The 25,011-nt window shown below is 45.6% G+C and overlaps 1 protein-coding gene and 1 non-coding gene across 18 annotated transcripts in view; one reads left to right on the top strand and one right to left on the bottom strand.

The window, feature by feature from the left end:
- The window catches only part of DST (dystonin), a 496,303-nt gene that overhangs the window by 115,467 nt on the left and 355,825 nt on the right, over positions 1–25,011 (bottom strand). For 9 of the 17 annotated variants that reach the window (XM_047794747.1, XM_047794750.1, XM_047794749.1 and 6 more), the window contains 9 exons: positions 24,020–24,253; positions 22,559–22,711; positions 19,729–19,962; positions 18,790–19,056; positions 16,264–16,806; positions 14,763–14,939; positions 7,608–7,731; positions 5,168–5,376; positions 2,162–2,479 (listed from right to left, as the gene is read on the bottom strand). In XM_047794747.1, the coding sequence (XP_047650703.1) occupies positions 2,162–2,479; positions 5,168–5,376; positions 7,608–7,731; positions 14,763–14,939; positions 16,264–16,806; positions 18,790–19,056; positions 19,729–19,962; positions 22,559–22,711; positions 24,020–24,253 (2,259 nt within the window). The remainder of the gene's footprint in view (positions 1–2,161; positions 2,480–5,167; positions 5,377–7,607; positions 7,732–14,762; positions 14,940–16,263; positions 16,807–18,789; positions 19,057–19,728; positions 19,963–22,558; positions 22,712–24,019; positions 24,254–25,011) is intronic. The other 8 variants (XM_047794756.1, XM_047794759.1, XM_047794758.1 and 5 more) reach the window with 1 other exon arrangement.
- LOC125136955 (small nucleolar RNA SNORA72) lies at positions 3,539–3,683 on the top strand. Its single transcript, XR_007137280.1, has one exon. It is a non-coding gene; the product is annotated as a small nucleolar RNA SNORA72 (small nucleolar RNA).

The raw sequence follows: 25,011 nt of genomic DNA, 5'->3' as shown, positions 1-25,011 counted from the left end.
ATGACACAAACAGATGGAAAAAATATACCATGTTCTTGGATTGGAAGAATCAATACTGTCAAAATAACCATACTATACAGGGAAATCTACAGATTCACTGCAATCCCTATTAAATTACCACTGACATTCTTCACAGAACTAGAACAAAAAATTTTAAAACGTGTATGGAAACCCAAAAGATCCCCAAATAGCTAAAGCAATCCTGAGAAAGAAAAATGGAGCCAGAGTAAACAGGCTTCCAGACTTCAGACTATACCACAAAGCTACAGTCATCAAAACAGTGTAACTGGCACAAAAACAGAATTATAGATCAGTGACACAGAATAGAAAGCCCAGAGAAAAACCCATGCACCTGTGGTCAACTAATCTATGACAAAGGAGGAAAGAACATACAGTGGAGAAAAGACAGTCTCTTCAATAAGTGGTGCGGCAAAAACTTGATAGCTGCATGTAAAAGAATGAAATGAGAACATTCTCTAACACCACATACAAAAATAAACTCAAAATGGATTAAAGACCTAAATCTAAGACCGGATGCTATAAATTTTAGATGAAAACAAAGGCAGAAAGTTCTGACATAAATTGCAGCAATATCTTTTCACATCTGTCTCCTAGGGTAATGAAAATAAAAACAAACAAATGGGATCTAATTAAACTTAAAAGCTTTTGCTCAGCAAAGGAAATCATAAATAAAATGAAAAGACAACCCACAGAATAGAAGAAAATAATTTGCAAAGTGTCCAACAAGAGATTAATTTCCAAAATACATAAACACCTCCTGCAGTTCAATATTAAAAAAAAGACAACCCAATCAAAAAAGACGTAGAAAATCTAAATAGACGTTTTTCCAAAGACATATATAGATGGCCGAAAAACACATGAAAAGATACTCAACATCACTAATTGTTAGAGAAATAATTATGAAATTACTAGAGAAATGGAAAGCCCCTGTCAGAATGGCCATCACAAAAAGTCTACAAACAATAAATACTGGAGAGGGTGTGGAGAAAAGGGAACCCTCCTACACTGAGGGTGGGAATGTAAATTGGTGCAACCACTATGGAGAAAAGTATGGGGATTCCTTCAAAAACTATATATAGCACTACCGTATCATCCAGCAATCCCACTTCTGAGCATATATCCAGAGAAAACCATACATCAAAAAGATACATGCACCCCCATGTTCACAGCAGCACTATTCACAACAGTCAAGATGTGGAAACAACTTAAATGTCCAGTGACAGATGAATGGATAAATAAGATGTGGTACATATACGTACAATGGAATATTATTTAGCCATAAAAAGAAAAATAATGCTATGTGCAGCAAAATGGATGGACCTAGAAATTATCATACTAAGTGAAGGTAGTTAGAGAGAGACAAATATCACATGATATCACTTAACTGTGGAGTGGAATCTAAAAATACGATACCAAACGAACTTATTTACAAAACAGAAGCAGACTCAGCCTTATGGATACCGAAGGCGAAGTGTGGTGGGGAGGGATAAATTAGGAGTCTGGGATCAATAGATATACACTCCTCTATACAAGAGTTAATTGACAAGGACCTACTGTACTGCACAGGAAACTCTAATCAATACTCTGTAATCACTTGGACGGGAAAAGAACCTGACAAAGAATGAATATATGTATACGTATCACTGAATCACTTTGCCATGCACCTGAAACTAATGCAACATTGTAAGTCAACTATACACCAACATAAAATAAAAATTAAATTAAGTTGAAAAAAAACGCACCAATTAAAAGACAGAGACTGTCAGAATGGCTCAAAAAACAAGACCCAATTCTGTGTTATAAGAATGCACTTCAAATTTAAAGACACATGTAAATTTAAAATAAATGGATGAAGAGTTAATGTGAAAAAATTAACTCTTCATAATCTGTCTGGGTTCTGGCACATAGATAACAAACATCACCTAGGATGTATGGAAAATAAGACATGACCTTCACTTGTGAGCAATGAGCAAAGGCTTCAAGGAGAAGATGGTCTCTGAAGTTTTAAAGGAGGAAAAATAGATCTTTACTCATCTATTAAAACGATGCTTGTTAATTATTAACTCTTCCAATAAACATACGAGCAGGTCTTAGCTGCTGAGAGACTTAATCGGCCTCACGAATTTGGCAGAGGACACACCTGCAGGTACTGGGACAACTCGGTGACATCGCGCCCGGGCACGTCTGCCTCCGTGAGAGCCTGGGTTTTTGTTTCTAGGAAGGTCTGGAGCTTCTCTGAGAGGTTCTCAAACAGCTCCACTTTGGTTTTGAGTTCTTCCATTTTGGCAAGTTTTTCTTTGTGTCGGTGACTGGCTTCAGAAAACCGGAGGGACAAGTCCTTCACCCGGGCCTGCAGCGAGGACGCGGTGGATGGATCCGAGGTCTCCGTGAACCTCTCCACCTTCTCGGTCATGGCCTTGAGTCGGCTCTGCCGCCCGGAGATGTCCTGGTCCAACATCTGAAACAAACCAAACGGGGCCTGCAGTTTATAACCTAAGGATGCTTAGAAATGCAGTCACGGGGTGTTCGCAACTACTCATCATAAGGGGATGCCCTGACAAGCTGATCCACCCCTGGGGGAGTCCCATCCCCAGCCCCCACGAGGACAGAGGACAACAGCTCGCTGGGTGCCCTGGAAAGGTGATCCCAGCATCTCCTGGAACCCAAGATTATCCACGGTCCTGACTTTTTTTTTTTTTTTTTAATTTTTACGGTCACACCTGCAGCATATGGAAGTTCCTGGGCCAGAGGTCGAATCAGAGTTGCAGCTGTGACCTACAACAAAGCCACAGCAACGCCACATCTGAGCCACATCTGTGAACTACATCACAGTTTGTGGCAATGTGGGATCCTGAACCCACTGAGTGAGGCCAGGGATCAAACCCACATCCTCACAGAGACAACATCAGGTCTTTAACCTGCTGAGCCACAATGGGAACTCCCACAGGTCTGATTTTTAGAAGGCTAGACATCAGTAAGATGGATCTGATTAACCTCCTGGGCAGCTGGCAGAGGCCCTGCTGAACAAGCAGGTGTGTGGGGCCACCCTCTGCAAAGTATGATGTTCAAGAGTTCCTGTTGTGGCTCAGAAGGTTAAGAGCGTGACTAGTATCCATGAGGATGCAGGTTCAAACCCTGGCCTCATTCAGTGTATTACGGATCCATTGTTGCTGCAAGCTATGGTGTAGGTCACAGATGTGGCTCAGATCCCGTGTTGCCATGGCTATGATGCGTGCCTCAGCTGCAGCTCCTATATGACCCCTAGCCTGGGAACTTCCCTGTACTGCAGGTATGGCCCCAAAAAGAAAAAAAAGAAAAGATAAAAAGAATGATATTCATGAAATAGCACACCCAGCCCTTCCACGCCCCTTCCCGGAAAATCACTTCACACCCTTGTCTCTGGGTAAGAACTCCTTCCTCGCTGTTATATCCAGGAAAGATCTCTTTATGCTTCAACTCAACTCAAACTGACCCATCTTTGCAGTTTATTATACTGGTTTTTTTTTTTCCCAGTATATGACAACTTTTATCAGTGAGATAGAACTGACATATGTATGTACGGTAATCAGGGCAGGCTAAACAGCTGCTATCCTGAGAACAGGCACGTGTTCCCAGACCTAGTTCTTTCCCTGGGCCTGGTTTTACCCATGCTGGTGAGAAACCAAGTCTGATTTATATGATTCATCTTATGGGGGCAACGTTCCTGACTGTAGGTATCTGATCAACCCCGAGAAATGATAGCACAGCTAGTGTAATAACTTCTGAAGATAACCACTGCGAATTTGATGATCACCAGCTGCAATTAAATGAGCTGTAGGAGTTCCTGTCGTGGCACAGTGGAAACAAATTTGACTGGGAACCATGAGGCTGTGGGTTCAATTCCTGGCCTTGCTCAATGGGTTAGGGATCCGGCATTGCCAGGAGCTGCGGTACAGGCTGCAGATATGGCTCGGATCTGGCTTGGCTGTGGCTGTGATGCAGGCCGGCGGCTACAGCTCCGATTAGTCCACTAGCCTGGGAACCTCCATATGCCTCAGGTGTGGCCATAAAAAGACAAAAAAAAAAACAGAGTTGTAAAATGACTTTTATTTTCTAAAGATAATAATAATTGACATATATATAACATTATCTGCTATAAGAATGTTAAAACAGTATGTTAGTTTCAGGTACACAACAGAATGACTTGAGAGTGGTAAATATTTCCAAATGGTCACCACACTAAGTCTCGTCAACATCTACCATCACATATAGTTACAAGGTTTCTTCCTGTGATGAAAACTTTTAAGATCTCTGAATAACTTTCAAACATTTTTTTGGCTGCGCCCATGGCATGTGGAAGTTCCGGGGCCAGGGATCGAACCCATACCACAACAGTGACCCCAGCTATTGCAGTAACACCACCAGATCCTTAACCCACTGAGCCACCAAGGAACTCTTCACACAATTATTATTTTGGGGGGATGCGAACTGTGTTTTTGTTTAACGGCTTTATGCACATAACCTTGCATGGTAACTTATAGTTTAATAAGTAATTACTTGATAAAATCAATTTCTTTTTAACATTCATTTGTATATGTTTCTCTACTCAATATTTCCCAAACTTGAAAATAAAATTCTGACTCAGACACTCATTCACTGTGTACGACTTTAATGAATCTAGACTAATACACCTACTTTTAGTAACTTATACCAGTGTTCAGGACTCTTGACGCTATCATACAATTATTTTTAATTTATCCCATATCAAGTGCTGTTTGAGCAAGAGAACCCAAGAACATAGATAATTTGAGTTACTGGGGAGAGTAAGTCTGTTCTTCCCTAAAACGAATCACGGGGTTCTGGTCCCTGCTGCCTGGAATGATTTTTATAACCCAAGTCCCACACACCGAGGAAGATACATCAATAATGTTATGCTAATGCTTTCATGCTCTTCACACCGAGGTTTCTGTCTGCACGTGGAAAAACCCAGGATATATGAACTTTAGGGATGAAAATAGGTATGTAGTGAGGATCAGTGAAAGGTTTGATCCAAGCAGAGCATGAAAATATCTACACGTTTTGAATAGTCTGAGATGCTGCTGGGAAATCTGGGTGTTTTGTTTTGCTTCCATCTACAAGCGGCTGCTTGGAGTTTTAGGTCACTCACGATGTTTTTACTGATGATGTCCTGCAGGGCAGCAGAGTTCAGGGGCACCTGGCCGTCCTCTCTCAGGGAGCGCTCCACGCCCCCCATCCAGTCCAGCATCTCGTCCAGCCCGTCCTGCACGCTCAGGGACCGGGTCACTGTTACCTGCAGCTTCTCATTTCGTTCACTCACGGACCTGGAAAGGCTGTCGTATCTCCCGACAATGTCATCTAGTGAAAAAGGATCAGGAAATGTTAACCACTGCATTCTCCTTGCCCCAGTCCTTCTCAAAACACGCTAAGGGGAATCACAGAATTCCCACACTAAAACTGGAGGAGGAAAAATGGTTTAAGTGATAAATTCATCATGCATTATCAGAGCACCACCAAAACCCAAAAAAGAAAGTAAAGAAGATCCCAGTGGAAAATAAAAAGCTAAACATTTATCTTTGCCTGCACCTGTGGCATGTGGAAGTTCCTGGGCCAGGAATCGAACCCACACCATTGTGGTGACCCAAGCCACGGCAATGCCAACGCCAGATCCTCAACCTGCTGAGCCACCAGGGGCCTCCAAGAATGTGATTTTTTTTTTAACTGGCTGGTTTTCTTCGGAGTCCAATAGATCTTAGAGAGACTTCTGTATCTTAAATATACTTTCACCTGTTCCTAGGAAACTATAACTGAGAGAAGTTTTGGTCTTAAAATAACGTACCATGGATTTTAAGCAAATAAAAGTCAAAGGGTCAAATGGGGGAAAATGTCAAAATGACTCTTCAAATTCAAATAAGAGAATTACAAATAATATAGTCTTTTTTCTCTCCAGGGCCCTGTGCTCAAGTCTTTACAACAATGGTTGCCAATATGTGAGGACAGGACAGTGAAACAGGACACAGGAACAAAATCTTAGAACTTCCATTCCTATCTTTTTTTTTCTTTTTATGCCCGGAAATGTGGCATATGGAAGTTCCTGGGCTAGAGTTTGAATGGAAGCTGCAGCTGCTGGCCTACAACACCGGGCCCTTCACCCCAAAGTGGGGGAGGTCAGGGATGGAACTCACATCCTCTCAGAGACAACCATCAGGTGGTCGGGTCCTTAAGCCTGCTGAGCCACGACAGGAAATCGCTGTTCATATTTTCATCCTTTATTTTAACATTTTATATTTTCTGTCTTATAATGCACATAAGACAGTAATATGTGTATGGGATTTATAAGCAGAGTGTACCTCTGAGTATCTATATACACTTGCTGAAAATAACTTCACGGGCACATGATCTAAAGATTCTAAATGTAAGAATGAAAAAAAGATTTCTCTTCTACGGAGTGGTTTTGGAAGGGCAGTTTCATCCTTTTGTCTAAAACTTCTAGTCCATTGTCTTAACCACTCGGCCACAACTACATCTTGTCTAAAATTTCCACTCAGACTTTAAGGCAAGCTCTTTTGGCTTGAAACGTATGTTAACCATATGCTCTATTGAGGTTTTCATTTCACCCAGAGAAGTATTTAATAACCTCAAACCCCACATTACATGTAGAAAAAAGCAGCAAAGTCGAAACAAAAAGCACAACAGCCACATTAATGGATAATCCACTGGGCATTCAGTTTCAATACTGTGAGGAGTTCCCGCCATGGTGCGGTGGGTTAGGAATCCCTGCAGTGGCTTGAGTTCCATCCCTGGCCCAGTGTAATGGGTTAAAGGATCTGGTGTTGCTGGGCTGCAGCGTAGGTCACCACTGCAGCTCAGATTCAGTCCCTTGCCTGGGAACTTCCACATGCTGTGGGTGTGGCCATAAAATTAAAAATCAATCAATCAATCAAGACTGTGAGGAGATACAAAGGTCATACACAACAGCTCTTCTCCCAAGAAACCTCCCATCCCATGGGAGACAAAAGCATCGCTGTGACTGGACAGTTTCGACTGTCACCAAAGAATGTGGGAGGCTGAGAAGAGACCCTAGAAGACAAAGCCAAGAAGAGTGGAACCCCCACCTCTCAAGCCCATGCTCCCGCCTCTGGCAGACAGATCCCGCCAAGGGTCTGCTCTGGTCTAACTCAGCCCAATCCCACCAACCAGCAGAAGCTTGTGAGGTCCCACTTTCTGTGACTGTCACACAAAGAAAGGGATTTTTTTTGCTATATTTTCTAAATAAAAAATGTAAAATTTTTATAACCATGAAATCATTATTTTATACACTACATTCTGTATTTACATTTATATTATAACTATATTTACATATTGATATTATACATACATTAGAAATAATAAAATAATTAAAAACTTTAAGGCATACTCTTTTTGAACCACCCAGGCCAGCCCCTGCTCCCAAGACCCGAATATACCTGCTGAGGGGCGGTGCCTTCTTCAGTGACACAGAGCAGAGTGAGAGGTGCCTCCATATCTATTATGAGAACTTCATTTACAAAGTCCCTGTGAGGCCGGAAGCCAAGGAAATGGGCACTTACCCAGTGTTTTCTGAATGTCATTCTTGGCTGGAAGCAAAGACCCCCTGGCGTCCAGAAGCACTTCGGCCGTCTTCTTCAGTTTCTCCACAGCAACCTGCTGACTTGATATCTGTCCTTGCAGAACCTGGGGAAGCGAACACCTCAATTACACTCGGCAGGACTCGATTACAGACTTCCAATATGGACCCAAGTAAGATCAAGTCAGACCGGACGGAAGACCACGTCGTCAGTAGAAACTCACTCCAGAATTCTTAGAACAAGGCCAGTTAGAAAGTGACATGAGCAAGACCGTCAGCGGGTCAGGATCATTCATTTCAGTCCTGGAACAGCCCCTCAGCATGTGTTCATGGTAACTGGCCTCATTCCTGGTCCTGCAACCTCTACCGTTAGCCTGAGTCCCCCTCAATCCCACTTCTAGGCTCTGCACGAAACCTCGCTACCCCCAGAAAACAGGAAAGTGAAAACCAGGAATGCAAACATCATGAGTCGATGCTGAGTCACACTTATTTCCATTGATACAACAAAAGTTACTCAACAGCTAATCAATGCAAAAAAAATCTTGCTACGTTTTGTGAGAATACAAAAATCAAGCAGACACAAAGCTTTCCCATAGGGATCTTCTTGTCTAAGGCAGGAAGTTGTAAGTGCCAAAGATGAGAAGAAAAGCTTCGGGGGGCGGGGGGGGGGGGTAACTAGAGGCGGGAGATGGGGCTGCCTCCGAGGGGTGGCCCTGGGGAAGCTGGACTTGGGCTGTAGAAGAGGAGGGGAGAAAGAACAAACAGAAGGAACACAGACATGGACCAAACATTGGGGCCGGTGTGTGTGGTGAGTAAGGAAGAGTCACAGGAGTGCAAAGGCCTCAGCGTCAGGTTAGGGGTGGACGTTTTCTCCTGCCAGTGGGGAGCTGCTCACGGCTGTCTTATGGGAAGGCTCAATGGTAACGCTGCGCGGGGGACATTGAACAGGGAAAAAAAGGAAGCAGAGAAACCTGTTCGGGGCAATGTCAGCAGCAGCAAAGTGTGAACGGCCTGCTGAGCTGGGAAAGGAGAATGGTTACAGGGTTGAGAAGAGTCCAGAGGGCTTGGTGGCTGATCATCTAAAACTGTGCTGTTCAACGGGGTTGCCACCAACTACACGAGCTTGCAAATTTATACGAAATAAGGTCAAAACCAAACACTCAGCTCCTCCCCTGCAGCAGCCACGTGTCCAGTGCTAAGCAGCCAGGAGTGACCAGTGGTCCCATGTTGGTCAGAGCAGACTGTGGGCCCTTCCATCATCACAGAACGATGTACTGGGCACCACGGCCGGATTAGTATGCGGCTCGGCATGCTCCTCCTTGGATTTATCCCATACGGGACTCTCTGTGCTTCCTGGACTTGAATGTTTCCTTTCCCGCAGTAGCGCTGTTTTCTCAGGCCCCTCTTCTCTCTCCCCTCCTTCTGGCACCCCTATGATGTGAATGTTGGTGTGTTTAATGTTGTCCCAGAGGTCGCTGAGACTGTCCTCATTTCTTTTCATTCATTTTCCTTGATTCTGTTTGGAGGCAGTGATCTCCACCATTCTGTCTTCCGGCTCACTGATCCATTCTTTTGCCTCAGTTATTCTGCTACTGATTCCGCTTAGTGCATGTTTCATTTCAGTTGCTGGACTGTTTACCCCTGTTTACTGTGGCATCTCAGCCTGAGCTGGCAGCCACAAAGGGCAAAAGGAGATAAGATAGCAGGAGGACTCGAAGTGTGGGGCCTGGGAAATGAATGGTACTCGTTAAACAGAAGTGGGGCAGTTTAGGGGCAGAGGAGAGTCTGTTGGGAATTTGTAACTTCAAAGTGCTTTCAGGAAGAACCCTCATGTTTCCCATTTGCTGAAAGAACAGCAAAGCTGGAAGTGGAGGCAGCTCAGAGTGTAGGCTGCAAGGGACAGAAAGCACCACGGTCAAGGTCCAGGAGGAGACGGCAGAGGAGGGACAGAGGTGCCGGGGTGGAGGCCACACAGAACCATGGGGGCAATTACGTGTAAGTGACGAGGAAAGCAGAAGAGACAGGACAAATGTGGTCAGGGAGATGGAAATGGGTGAGTCTGTCCCCAGAGCTTAAAGGGAGAGAGAAAGGGGAAAGGGTAGCAGAGGCAGCTGTTTCAGAAAGGATAAGGGAACCAGGAAGCCATCCTCTGGAGTCTGGCCGTGCATCGCCAACACCTCAGTCCATGCAGGCTGCCCAGCACTGGGCAGAGCTTGGCTGTCATTTCACTGGAGATGCATCACCTCTAGCCTCATGCTCGACTTCAGGTTCAAATTCCCACATGTCCATGGTGGATGGACTCAGCTCCAGCATGGGCCCTGGTTTCCAGTCGCTTCCTGAATGTTTCCATGTGTGACCTGAGCCCAGCTTCCTCTTCTGTGTACCCGTCCCTCCGTGTGAGAACCTGAGCCTAGAATCCTCTTCTGAGCACCTGTCCCTCCGTATGTGACCTGAGCCCAGCATCCTCTTCTGCACACCTGCCCATCCATGTGTGACCTGAGCTCAGCATCCTCTTCTGCACATCTGTCTGTCCATGTGTGACCAGAGCTCAGCATCCTCTTCTGCACATCTGTCTGTCCATGTGTGACTTGAGCTCAGCCTGCTCTTCTGTGCACCTGTTCGTCCTCCTAGGGCTGCACCATCTCCCAGGTAATAGCTGAGCCTCTCCCCTCTTGTCCACATGCAAACCAACCAGCAAGCCAAAAAATTCACCTGCTAAACACTTTAAATTGGGCTTTTGCCCTGTGTCTCTGAATCACTGCAGGGTATCTCTGGTTAACTGGCAAACACATCCTAACCATGTGCCCTGCCTCCAGTCTCTCCCGATATGGCCGCCTGCCGTGTTTTATGGAAGACACACACCACACTCCCCTCTTTAAAATCCTTCATAGCTTCCTACTGCTTTGTGATAAAGGGGATGCTGGAGCCTGCTGCCAACGGTCCAATGACATCTATCCTTTAATTCTCTTCAACCTCCTCTTCCTCCCCCATCTTATTCCAGAAATATCCCATGACTCAGTGCTCCCTTAGCAACTTGCTCAAGGCAGACCCAAGGCCATTGTGTCTGCACACACCGACCTTGGCAGGGTAACCCTGAGCTTGGCTCTCACTTTTAACATTCAGCTGGGAAGCCCTCCCTGACTCTCCTCACCCCTAGTTGGAAGTTCAGCCCCCAGAAGACCCCACAGACGGCCTCTGAAGAAGAACACTGCCCTGATGTGTCTCTTTTCTCAAACTGGAACCTCCTTGAGAACAAGGAATTGATACCATTCAGGGCTTCTGCTATCACTGCCTGGCCGAGGGCTGTGCACACCAGGCCTTGATACAAATTTCTGGCAGAAGTAAGTGAGTAATTAAGTAACTAGGTAAAGATATGAGGTGTAAGATTTTTAAAGGTCCCCCTCTATTTCAGCCTTAAACAATACCAACAGCAACAAAAATGCCTAAAGCCAATGGCAAACATCTTCTCACTGAATTCTCATACCCAAGACTCTACGATGATAGATACAGGCAGCTGCAAATTTGTCCAAAGGCCCAAAAAACCATGACCAGCATGGGATCTATGATCTGAATCCCAGCTCCTAGAGCTTTTCCAAGAGGCCAAAGAATCTGCATCAGAGTCACTGGTTTGGGACATTCTCCCTCAGGTTTAGTTACAGTAAGGGTAAGAAATTCCTCATAATAGGAACGTGACCTCTAATTTTTACCTGTAACTTTTTCTTTAACCTGTAATTGTATTTACCTAAGCCACACAGACAACTTATTCACATCACACAGTTATCAGGAAATGAAATTAAAGGCACCTCCTAAAAAAAATTTTTCAGAACGCAAGTTTCCCAAGGGCAGACGTGGGGTCCTGACCTCTTTGTGTCTTTACAAAATCTAACAATGGGCCTGGCCCAAAACTGTCTCCAGATGAATATATTTATGTAAAAGTGATCATGGTTTGATTAAAAACATTCAGTACCAGCGGTGACCCCATCTAAGACTTAGAGAGCGTCTCTTCCTCACGTCTTCAAAACATCGATGCCTCTCCTCTTCGTAATTATGTTCAAGTGAGTCAATAATTTTTAGTGCCTAATACGTAACCAGGTTTCGATTTAGCTCGAGCAGTGCCTTACAATACCATTTGGAACAAAACCGCCTATTAAAGTATTCAAATGGGCGCCATCTATTATTTTTAACGAATTTCAATGAAACTGAGACATGAAAGGAACATCTGTGACAGGGAATGCTGACAATTATGACCTTGGTCTCCGGCCTGGACCAGAAAAGGCTGAAATTCATGAAGCTGTGGGCGCGCGTCCAGCTCATAAAAGTTTCTTGACACACATCACCCCTGGCTGAGATCAAAGCGAGCATGGAGGGTCCGTGCTGTCACCGTGACCTGGCCCTGTGCCCGGCTCCAAACCCAGGCCTCCAGCCGGTCCTGGGATCCTGCCTTTCTGGGCCTCAGATGGAGTTAAAATATTGTTTTGTCCACTGGTTTCCCTGGAAGCAGATTTTGAAGATAGCCCAGACGGCGGACAATACAGACACAGCTATTTCAGTAACAAAATTAATAACCATGTGTTACTGGCCAAAAAGAGTTCAAATGGACCAAAGGAGTGTCCCAAATCACATTTATCATACAAGAGACTGCAAGTATTATAACTCTGTGTGTGTGTGTGTGTGTGTGTGTGTGTGTGTGTACAGTATGGCAAATGGAGAAAAGATGGTTTTGAGGCAATCTTAGGTGTTTATACTACTGTTACAAGAAAAATGACTGTAAGATGTGGTTAATTAAATGAAAGCCATGGTGACTAATCAATCCTCAAGAAACTGTATCCCTGCTACCTGCTGAGATCGTCTGTGAGGGAAACACGCCCAGGTGCCAGAACAACTTTAATCACACGTTCAATTTCTAAAATTATGCTGTGGCTTAACTGAGATGCATTCTCCTTTGAGATGCTGCTCGATTTTCTATTTCTCTGGGTGCCTTAGGACGAGAGAAGCCCTCTTCCGTGGCACAAGGAGGTCTTCTGATTTTATAATTAATCTGTGCTTCGATCTCATTATAAAGCTATAGTATTCATTTCAGTGTTTTGTTTTTTCTTTACTTTTTTTTTTAAGGTCACACCCTCAGCATATGGAAGTTCCCAGGCCAGGGACTGAATCCAAGCTGCAGCTGTGACCTACATTGCAGCTGCGGCAATGCTGCATCCTTTAGCCCACTGCGCCACAGCAGGAACTCCTCATTTTGATGTTCTTTAAATTCCTTTTACACAGGATGTAATCCGTTTTCTAATACAGATCTAACATGCTATTTCTGTTTTATATGCTTTCCTATGCTGAAAATACGTAACTTCCTAATTCAGTGTAATATAAGCAATCTTAATAGTTTAAGCTCCTTCAATTTCCTATTAAAATAATGGCCTTGGGAGTTCACATTGCGGCTCAGTGAGTTAAGAACCTGATATAGAGCCTGTGAGGATGTGGGTTCAATTGTGGCCTCACTCAGTGGGTTACCTGTGAGCTGAGGTATAGGTTACAGACTCGGCTTGGTTCCTGTGTTGCTGTGGCTGTGGTGTAGGCTGGCAGCTGCAGCTCTGATTTGACCCCTAGCCTGGGAACTTTCATATGTTGAAGGTGTGACCCTGAAAAGCAGAAAGAAACAAATAAAATAATGGCTTTAACGTAACGACATCTCTTCTAACACACACTGTCCTTGGACAAGGCATCTAGTGGGGACTAAAATCTTAATTAGCACACATCTGTTCTTGGGCTTGTGAGAAAAGTGCCCAGGACTAGAAATGCATCCTGAAGGGAGGAGACAACCCCTGGGAGGCTGACCTGGCCCAGGACATCCCCCTGGTGCCTGGAGCAGGGCTGGGGAAACTGCAGCCAGAATGACAGCGCCCTCCCCCGGCCACACCAGGCCCTCCTCCCTCCCCTTAGCCTGCGCTTACCCCCTTCTCTCTGCCTGGCCTTAACCTGCCACGTTTCACCCCCACCAATACTTAGCTTCCTTCCAGCTGCAAGGCACCAGCCTCAGGCAAAACCTAACATTAAGTGAAGTCAGAAGGGTACCCGCTTCCCCTGTTAACAGCACAGCGGTGATTTCTGACTCTGTACCTGCCACATGCAACCACATTCTGAAAGGCAGTGGTTGCACTGGTAATGCAGTGTTTACCCTCTGCCCTGGGCACCACAATCTGTTGCTACCCACCTGCCAAAAGCACAGAACAGATTTGAGAAATGGTACTTTCCAGCTCAGACTTACTGGTCATATGGAAGCAGGATAAAGTATTTCAAAAATTCTCTCCCTTTACATCAGGATTTTAACATAGGCTTGAAATGCAAGCAATGGGCTGGACACTGTGCCACCATGGGTGTGGCTGAGACACAATTCCCACACCAAGCCTGCTTTTCAAAAGGGCAGGCGGCCTCTCCAAGCAGGGAGCTGGGGAATAACCGAGACACAAACCTCTGTGAATCAGGGGCGAGTCAACAGGAATCACAGGGAGCGTGACACCCCCTCTGTCCCCCTGTCCATACAAACGTTCACTGAGAACCCACAGGGCCCGGGGACGGTTCCACGGACTGGGGTCACAGCAGGGGACTAAACAGACCAAACACCTGCCCTCCGGCACTTGGTGCTAAAGGAGGAGAAGACAATGAACAAATAACTATCAGGATCCTCAGTGGCCCAGACTGGCCTGGGCCTTGTCTGCGGAGGAGGGGCGGGTGACGAAGTCACGGTGACGTCAAACCAGCTGCACCAACCAAGGTGAAGAAACACTCTCACCAGAAAGAAACCAGGAGTTCCCGTTGTGGCTCAGCAGGTTAAGAACCCAACAAGTACCCATGAGGATGCGGGTCTGATCCCTGGCCTCGCCCAGTGGGTTAAGGATCCGGTGCTGCTATGGCTGTGGTGTAGGTCAGCAGTTGTAGCTTCGATTTGACCTTTGGCCTGGGAACCTCCAGATGCCTTGGGTGCCGCCCTAAAAGAAAAAAATAAAGAAAGAGAAACCCAAGGGATGGGGGAGAAGGGGGTGGTACTGCCCCCAGATGGAGACAGACACGGTGGGCTCCCTCGCTCCCTTCCCGTGGGGGTTTCAGCGGGCCTCCTGGGGGTGAGTCTCTCTCTTCCTCTCACCTTGGTCTCTTCCAGCTGCCTCTGCAGGTTTTCAGGGTCCACGGCAATGGGCTCGGAGAGGTGTCTGCTGGCTGAGGCCTCGTAGGCCTGGAGCCCAGAAAGGAGGCCGCACGAAGCATCCTCATAGTGCTGGTATTTATCCACCAGATCTTTGAGGTTATTCCCCAGAACGTTGCACTAAAAAGCAGAAGGGAGGAGTGTGGGGATTAAAACCCAGTACTTTTCCATATAATCCTGCAACCTCCAAACACCAGACTCCAACCAGAGTCCAGGAGAAGCACAAGGCAGAGAGGGTCTCCTTTACAGGGAGAGGCATCCCCCAACGGGTCAGAGGCACCACCAAAGGCAGAGATGGTCTAGGTTTACGCCAATTCAAAACACAAGTACAGGGGCCGAGTGTGAACTGCAGTGAAGGGTTAAGTGTCAATCGTCCCCTCGGAGTTCACACACCAGGTGTGCACGTGCCCTGGATGGAAGGGCTTTCAGGTACTTTATAAATCATTTCTATGTGCTGCCCAAGGCGGATGAACACAAGGAGGGCAGACAATCTGGACCAGAGGAAGTGAAGGAGTTCCCGTTGTGGCTCAGCGTGTTAAGGACCTGATGTCTCTATGAGGATTCGGGTTCAATCCCTGACCTTGCTCAGTGGGTTAAGGATCCGGCATTGCCATGAGCTGTGGTGTGGACTGCAGACTCAGCTGGAACTGGCATTGCTGTGGCTGTGGTGCAGGCCGGTAGCTGCAGCTCTGATTCAACCTCTAGCCTGGGAACTTCCATATGCCACAGGTGCAGCCCTAAAAAACCAAAAAAAAAAAAAAAAAGCTACAAAAGCACAGGAACAAACTCAGATTTCAAAACCAAATTTATGGTTACCAAAGGGGAAATAGCGAGGGGAGGGATAAAATAGGAGGATGGTATTAACATGTACACACTACTTTATACAAAACAGATAACTAACAAGGACCTGCTGTACAGCACAGGGAAATCTACTCGATGTTGTGCAATAACCTATATGGGGAAAAAGAATGGATATATGTATAGAGATAACTGATTGACTTTTGCTGTATACCTGAAACTAACACAACATTGTAAGTCAACTATACTCCAATACATGTTTTTTAATTGGGTCTTAGAGAGTTTGACGAAGCTGTCTGGAAATCACTCTGAATGAACTAAATAAATAAATTTATGTTCCTCATCTCTAGACCCACTTTGTAGCAGCAAAGCAGATGAATAAGACCAAGCAAAGCAAGATGAAAATACCTCATTGTCCCTGCTTCGGTTTTTAGATTTCTTGCTTCCACTTTCAAAACAAAAGTTAAGATTACAGGGAGTTCCCTGGTGCTGCACCAGGTTAAGGATCTGGCTTGGTCGTAGGTGTGGCATGGGTTCTATCCCTGGCCTGGGAACTTCCACAGGGGATGTAGGCAAAGTTAAGAGGACAGAGTGGGAAGTACAGGCACAGATTCATGGTCCCTCGGAAAGTCAAGAGTGGAATTACCTTTGTGTAGAGGGACCGGAAGCGGTCGGTGGCACGATCCAGCCGGGCCTGCACCTCCCTGTGGGTGGCAGAGGTGTCCACGGGCTCAGCCCGGCCGCCGCCCTCTCTCCGGCTGCAAGACTTGGCCGCTTCCAGCACCCTGCTCCCCGAGATGGTGATGTATCTCAGGTCCCCTTTGTGCGAGATGACGTCTTCCGAGAAGCTCCTTTGCCTCTTGAGTTTGGCCCTCAGGCCCGCGAGGTCGTCGGCCCCGGCCTCCAGGTTCACGAGCTCTTGCTCCGACTGCTGCAGCCAGAGCTCAAACTCGCCGCAGTCGGCCTCGAACTTCTCCAGCTCCTCCCGCAGGGAGCGGGTCAGGCGCACCCTCCTCTCCGACTCGGCCAGGGCCGTCTGGTAATGCGCCTGCAGCTCCTTGGTCTTCCGCTGCAGCTTCTCCCGCTCCTCCGGGGACAGGTGGTGGCCCTGCTTGTCCAGCAAGGCCTGGGTTGCCTGGGTGGCCAGGAGGACAGCCTGGTGCTGGGCCGCCAGCTCCTCGTGCTGGGCCTGCGGGAGAGCAGAGCCCGGGTCACGAGGCTTCGGGGCTGCCCACCAAGGACCCGCAGGCCCAATAGCTGATTCCCACACACCCGATCTGGGAGCCCAGCCCTTCCCTCTGACCAGGGAACTTCCCGAGGGCACAGGGGACTGATTGGAAGGCTCCCTATCTTCTCTGGGACGTACCCAGATAACCGCACACAAGCACTTGGCCCCGGACATAGAGCGCAAGCAAAGAGCTTGGCCCAGAACCCTGAGGGCTCCCGTGCCTCCAGGCTGCCTCCCCATGCTGCCAGGAGCACAGGAGGGGCTGACACACTTTCAGAGTCCCAAATTCTTGATAGTGAAAAGGTCAGAAGGCAAATGGCATGCTGTGGCTAAAGACAAGGGTTCCCTGGTGGCCCAGAAGTTATGGATCCGGTGTTGTCACTGCTGTGGTATGGGTTCGATTCCTGGCCTGGGAACTTTAGCATTCCGTGGGTGTGGCCAAAAAAATACTTTAAAAAACAAAATCAAGGGTTTCCTGTGAGGCACCCGTATTTCTGAATCTACCCTGGGATTTCTCCTTGGTCAAGTCACTAATCTTTCCTGATGCCTTTGCAATGGATTCATAAGGTTCCTTTAAGAATTCATTGGATTTGTCATTTTTTAGAGACAACTACAGTAAGATTCTGGAATAGCCCCTTGAAATGTGCTATAATGAATATCCCCCCTCTCCCACCTGGTTCACGTTAAACTTCCTATAATAAGAGCTTCACAAAAAGAATTCTATTTCAAACACTCCAAAGACAAAAAATCAGAGGCAGATGACAAAACTGCAAAGGTCCCTAAAGCCTAGACATCTGCCCACAAAAGCCCAGCACGGAAGTAAAACGATTCACTGTGTGACTTCCAAAACGGCTTTTTAGGAGCTCCCTGGTGGCCTAGTGGTTAAGGATTTGGTGTTGTCACTGCTGTAGTGCTGCTTTGATCCCTGGCCGGGGAACTTCTGCATGCTCTGGGTGCAGCCAAAAGTAAAAATGAAAATATTTTCAAATGTTCCCTTGGCTCCAGCAGGTACATTAGCATCAGCTTTAATTTCCTCCATGTCCCTCTTCTCAACAAGAGCCTTCACTGTCCCCATGAGCTAAGGCCCAGACAGAAGGTACATGAACTCAGGAGGGCACAGCAAGCCAGTCTACAAACACGGACTGGAGTTGAGCAGCCAGACTGAGCTCATGGCCTACTTTGAATCCCCAACTCCACCCCTTACTAGGTGTGTAACCTCAGCAAGGTACCTTACTTCCCTAAGTTACAGTTTCCTCATCTGTAAGATGAGAAGAAGATTATACCTGATACTCTCACCATCATCAGAATGATCATATTCTCATCTTACAGAGCAGCGGGGGCACCTAATGAGCTTGAAGAGTGCCTGCCCCACCTGCGCTGCTCTACAAACGCTGGCTGTTACTGCTTCTCTGTTAATTCCTTACCTCTCTGCTTCATGGAGAAGAACGCCACATCTCATCTGTTTCCCGTTGTCTCTGACTTGCTTAGGATTCACACCTAACTTACACTGACATAATGACGAGCCTAGAAAAAGGACTTTATGGGGAGTTCCTGCCATGGCTCAGTGGTTAACGAATCCGACTAGGAACCATGAGGTTGTGGGTTCGATCCCTGGCCTTGCTCAGTGGGTTAAGGATCTGGCGTGACCGTGAGCTGTGGTGTAGGTTGCAGACGCGGCTTGGATCCCACGTTGCTATGGCTGTGGTGTAGGCCAGTGTCTACAGCTCGGATTAGACCCCTAGCCTGGGAACCTCCATGTGCTGCAGGAAGCAGCCCAGAAATAGGCAAAAAAAAAAAAAAAAAAAAGAAAAGAAAAGAAAAGAAAAAGGACTTTACGCTCAAGGGCCCCTGAGGTTGGAAGAGATAACTCATGTGCTAAGTTCATCTCATCTTGACAGACCCAAAGAATGAATTTAACAAGACGGTGTGTTTAAAACAACGTACCTTCATCCTCTGGTACTGCTGGTTCAGATTCTCCTCCGGGGCCCTAACCTGCCCATCAACATCCGTATCCAACAGGTTCCCATTAACCTCATCCTCTTCTCCCATCACTGACTTGCCATCATCCTCTTGAAAATGAGTCCCGTTTTGCTCAATGACCTGTTTCTGTTCCATCTCTGCCCTTCCTGAGTCTCTGTCAACATTTGACAACCAGTCCAGAAGGTTTTCTATTTTGGTTTTGCTCTCTTCCAGCTGCTTCACGGCTGCAACCTGGGCAGAAAGGTCCACAACAGGTATTCATGAGTGTGGACTGAGCCATTTGTTTGAAGACATTCCAAAAGCAAATATGTAGATCACTTAAAATTTCAGCAGGGAAACTGAAACCAGACCCACATGGGGAAACTGAACACACTGAAATGAAGCCTTACAACAGGTCGTTACTTCGAAGTTTTCATTGTTCTTAAAAATACATTGCAAAATTTTAATTATAAATGATGAGACCTCACACATTTCCCAAATAGGAAGTCTCAAAACAGCATTTAAAATTTTTTTTAAAAAATTCAACAAAGTGTAAAAACTATTAAGCATAAAATAAGCTACAAGGATATATTGCATAGTCCAGGGAAGACAGCCAGTATTTAACAATAACTATAAATGGAATATAACCTTTAAAGTTGTGAATCACTAGGCTGCACACCTGAAATTTATATAATGTTGTACATGAACTATATCTCAATTAAAAAAACTTCTTAAGTTCAAAAAAGCCAACTCTTCAAAGTCTGCAGTATTTGGTCATTTCATACATGAAAACACAGAATTCTAGCTTCTGGTGAGAATCATGACTTAAGACCACCTGATACCACTTAAAATACCAAAGTGCCATTACGGTCACCATTCTGAACAAAGCCAAGGGCAAAGGGTACCACGTATCTCAATAAGGACCTTTTCTGTTTCTTCCTTGATTGCTGTCGTCACAACTTTATCCAGCTCTTTTCTCGATTGTTCTGCCTTTAAATTGAGCTGCTCACACTTTATCTTCGCTTCATTAAGTTTCTGTTCAATCAGAGCCTTATCTTCTTGGGACAGCTTTTCGCCACACTCTTTCAAGAAATTCTCTGTGTTTTTCACTATTTCTGCCAAAGCCTGGGCACTTCCTTGCATATCTTTCTGTAATTCCTTATAACACAAAAGAAAAAATACATATATTCGGAAATTACTATCTATTTAATTCCTCCAGGGTTATAATTCTAAACGAGGGGGTGGGCAGAGGAGAATCTGGCACATATAGGTTGAAAAAGCACACTCAATACTATGTTAATTTGAGTGGGGTTTATTTCAACTACAATATGTAACATAGTTTGAAACCTCAAAGAGCATTAAAGGAAGGTAAGAGGTTTCGTGTTTAACACATCAATGTGGTTTGTAAAACATTGAAAATAGTGAAATATTTAGTAAATATACAAACTTGCACACAAATTATATGAGTACCTTTATAAAAGCTTTTAAGTACATGGTAATAGTATCTGTTCTGTTTCTGAACATTTACTTTTAACATGTATCTACTGCTCTGGATGAAAACAAATAGTTCTCGAAGTTATGAGTTAGGTTGTTCCAATCACTATTTCTATACAAAGACGATTTCTTCTAAATGCACCATCTCTGTAATACCCATGTCTGCCTCTTTGCCCTGGCTGCTAGGAAGCTCAAGAGTAAGACTTTTCCTCAACAGTTACAGCTTTCCTCTGTCTGGCTTTCTCTAGGAAATTTTTCCTCTTCTTTTCATCCTTCACACTTTCATTCTCTATGTTGTACTACATTTGGGTCTTCATATTTTTTCTCTCCATACTTTTATTCCAAACTTCCCCACATTTTGGGGGGAAGTACCTGAACTGAAAGCGATATTGTCCAACTTTCTCAGCACCACTGAGTGACGAGACTCTCTTTTCCCCATTTTTGTCTCCTTAGTCATAGATTAACTGACCATAGGTGGGTGGGTTTATTTCTGGTCTCTATTCTGTCCCACTCTGTTCCATTCTCTACTCTGTTTCTGCGCCAGTACCATGCTGTTTTGATTACTACAGTATGGGCAGACAGTTTGAAATCCAGAAACTTGATAACTCTGGCTTTGTTCTTTCTCAAGATTGCTTTGGCTATTCAGTCTTTTAAGTTTCCACATAAATTTTAGAATTATCTGTTCCAGTTTTGTGAAAAATGTCACAGGTATCTTAATAGGGATCGCATTGACCCTGTCGACTGCTTTGGGTAGTACAGACATTTTAAGAATATTGATTCTTTCAATCCATGAACACTATGTATAAGATCAATGAGATATAAGAATACATAGTACTGCCCAGGGAATATGGCCAATACTGTACAATAACTTTAAATGGAGCATAATCCATAAAAATGTTCAACCACTGTGTTGTATACCTGAAACTAACTGAACATTTTAAGTCAACTATACTTTAATAAAAATAAATCAGGGAGTTCCCGTTGTGGCGCAGTAGTTAACGAATCCAACTAGGAACCATGAGGTGGAGGGTTCGGTCCCTGCCCTTGCTCAGTGGGTTAACGATCTGGTGTTGCCGTGAGCTGTGGTGTAGGTTGCAGACGCGGCTCGGATCCCGCGTTGCTGTGGCTCTGGCGTAGGCCGGTGGCTCCAGCTCCAATTCAACCCCTAGCCTGGGAACCTCCATATGCCGCGGGAGCGGCCCAAGAAATAGCAACAACAACAACAATAACAAAAAAGACAAAAGACAAAAAAATAAATAAATAAAAATAAATAAATAAATAAAAATAAAAATAAATCAATAAATTAATTAAAAAAAAAAGAGAGAGATACCCTGGAGTTTCCGTCATGGCTCAGCTGAAACGAATCCAACTAGTATTCATGAGGAGGGGGGTTCGATCCCTGGCCTGGTTCAGTGGGTTAAGGATCTGGCACTGCCATGAGCTGTGGTGTAGGTTGCAAATGTGGCTCGGATCTGGTGTTGCTGTGGCTGCAGAGTAGGCTGGCGGCTGTAGCTCTGATTTGACCTGGGAACTTCCATATGCCAAGGGTGTGGCCCAAAAAAGAAATATAAAACAAAATAAAATAAAATAAAATGTAACTTCATAAAAAAAGAGCGAGAGATACACTTTATTGAGCCACTACTATGTGAGAGTAACCACTGGTCACTTAACATAATATTTACATCACTGACAATAACACAAGAGTCAAAGTATGAGAAACGAAGACAGCAGGGCTCAGAGAGAGGAAGCTGGAAAGCTGATAATAAGAATGGGTTGTAAATATGTATGTATGACGGGTTCACTCTGCTGTACAGTAGAAATTGACACAACACTGTAAATAAACGTTACTTCAAAAAATATAAAAATTGGGGGGGAAAAAAAAGAAAAGACAAGAAAAAGAAAGGCTGACAATGTACAGAGTCTGGGACCAGAACCAGGAGCCACCTGATTATGGGTTTCCTGACACCAAAATAAAGATTTCTTCCTCTGTTGTTATGGTTTGTTCCTTCGATCAAAAGGAGCACATTTCAGAGAAGGATGGAAGGAATAGGAAGAAACTAGGAAAGAGAAGGAACCCAAACTCACAGCCCTATCTCCTGATCTGCCAGGGCGTGGGTGGGCCTCAGAAGAGTCCAGATTCTAACTAACTAACTAACTCAACACACAGGTACTTTCACCAGGACCCAAGAGCTTTCCAAAGCCCTGTAATCGATCCCAATGTCACGCGACCCGCCAACCCCTGATGCAAAGCGTGCTCTACCTCCTGCCTGGACTGGTACTTCTTCAAGTCGGCCGTGCCATCTCCAATCACGAAGGCTTCCTGGTGACCGATCAGGCGGTTCTCGGTTTGGGTGAGGAGGTCGCAGATGCCCTGGAGCTTCTCTCTGTACTCCTGCTGGCGCTCTGCCACCACCTGAAGGGGAGCAAAACCAAAGTGGGGTGAGTGCGGTCCCAAACTCGCTGCCTGACAACCCTGTCCTACAAGACACTGGCAAGTGTCCCTAACAGGCTTCCCCGAGTATGCTGTAAACATGATAGCAGTGGGGTGCACGCTGGCGAGTGACACGGAAAGTGAGAGCGCATCTCCGGTATGAAGAAGGAGATCACGTCGGGGTGACAATGTCAAGAGAATACTGGCCATGCACATGGGAAAGAGGTGGCACTTCTGACCCACAGGAGGAAACATCCCGTTTTCTCAAGCTCTTGACACCTGCGACACACACAGTTAATTCTGCAAAAGGATAGCAAAACAGAAGTTAGATGTGTCTGTTAACATACCCGTCGCGTGTAGACCGGTTATCATGCTGGAGACCATGCGCGTGCTCCCGGAAGTGGCAGAAGGAGCGCCGCGGGCGGTGTCCCTCTTTAATCACTGAGGCCCCTTCCATCCCGCCTCTGCTCACCCCTGCTGTTCACTGCGCTGCTCTAATAAGATCCATTACACCTTCCTCAGAGATTAACTCAGTACCTACTTGCATCTTCATTTTCCTATTGTACACACACGGGTTATTTATTCTATAGCCATAGATCTAGACGAGAAGCCTGACACCTGCTGGCCAACATCCCGAGAGTTTTAACGTCTTTCTTTCATCAATGCCCACGACACCACCAGGTAAGCACTGCTGCTCTTGCCAGTTTCCCAAAAGAAAACTGGTTCCGTAATGGACAGCAAGGGAGTGGTGCTGAAGGGGTGTAAACTGGAGCAGCCTGACACCAGAGCCCAGCCCTCCACTGTGCCAGCCCACCGCCCAGCGGAAAGAGAAATCCTTAACCTCGGCTCTCCACACCCTCATCCATTTATCCCTGGAAATTTCTCAGGGCATCTGTATTTCCCACGCCTAGAAAAAAAAAATTAAAACTCTCCTCTGAAAACAGTGGTTTCAGGGAGTTGTGAAAATTAAAATCAATTAATTATAGCATTATTATGGAAAGCAATACTTTTTTTCCCAGCTACACCTGTGTCACGTGGAAGTTCCAGGGCCAGGGATTGAACCTGCACCACAACAGTGACAACACGGGATTCCTAACCACTAGGCCACCAGAGAACTCCAGTAACACTTTCATATATTGAAGGATTTTTGACTTTATATGCTGTCCTTTGACTGCCATGCTAGAAAAATTTTCCTAACTCTTCCCCTCCACAACCCCTGGCATCTACATTACAGGCTTCACCCTGAAGAACTAAAGACGGAGAATTCCCAGCCCGCAAAGACAGGCAGACCTTCTGATGATCAAGCTCTTGTTCGAGCTGTAACTGCGCTTCTAAACGCTCCACCTGGGCAGTCACGGACCCCTGGGCGTCAAGGATACCCTTCTGAGTTGTGTTTAGGAGGTTCAGCAGCTGCCGGCTCTGGGTGGGGGACAGATCTTGTGCATGTTCAGAAATGAAGAACTGCACGTCAAAGGCGGTGGCCTCCAGCTGCGTTTTGGTGTGTCCAAGGTCTTTTAACACATTCTGCAGACAAAATAGTACAAGTTACCAACAGGGAATTAAACATCAGTGAAAAGTTTATATTAACAATAATATTTATCATAAAACATGCTCTTTTATCAGGGACTCAAGGATTTTTCTTTTTCTTTTTTTTTTGGCTGCACCTGCAGCATATGGAAGTTCCCCAGCCAGGAACTGAATCTAAGCCGCAGCTACAGCAACGCCAGATCCTTTAACCCACTGCACTCAGCTGGAGATCGAACCTATGCCTCAGCAGTGACCAGAGCCACTGTAGAGACAATGCCTAATCTTTCACCTGCTGCTCCATGGCAGGAACCCCCAAGGGACTCAAGCTTTTTTTTTTTTTTTTGTCTTTTGTCTTTTTAGGGCCATACCTGCAGCATATGGAGGTTCCCAGGCTAGGGGTTGAATGAGAGCTATAGCTGCTGGCCTGCACCACAGCCACAGCCACACAGGATCTGAGCCATGTCTGAGATCTACACCACAGCTCACAGCAATGCCAGATCCTTAACCTACTGAGTGAGGTCAGGGGTCGAACCTACAACTTCATGGTTCCTAGTTGGATTCATTTCCACTGCACTACAATGGGAACTGTGACTCAAGCTTTTAATGACATTTTTTCCAAAATCATTTAGTCAATCTATTCATTAGTAATGAATGGTAGTGATAAAATTATTTCCATACTATATATAATAACTAATATTATATAGAAATAGTCCCTCAGAATATTTTAACCTCGTCTGGCAGAGTTACTTAACACA

The sequence above is a fragment of the Phacochoerus africanus genome, chromosome 9 (genome assembly GCF_016906955.1).
Source record: "Phacochoerus africanus isolate WHEZ1 chromosome 9, ROS_Pafr_v1, whole genome shotgun sequence".
Classification (NCBI taxonomy): domain Eukaryota; kingdom Metazoa; phylum Chordata; class Mammalia; order Artiodactyla; family Suidae; genus Phacochoerus; species Phacochoerus africanus.
Note: the sequence above shows the minus strand (reverse complement) of the source record. Positions and strands in the feature narration are given on the sequence as shown.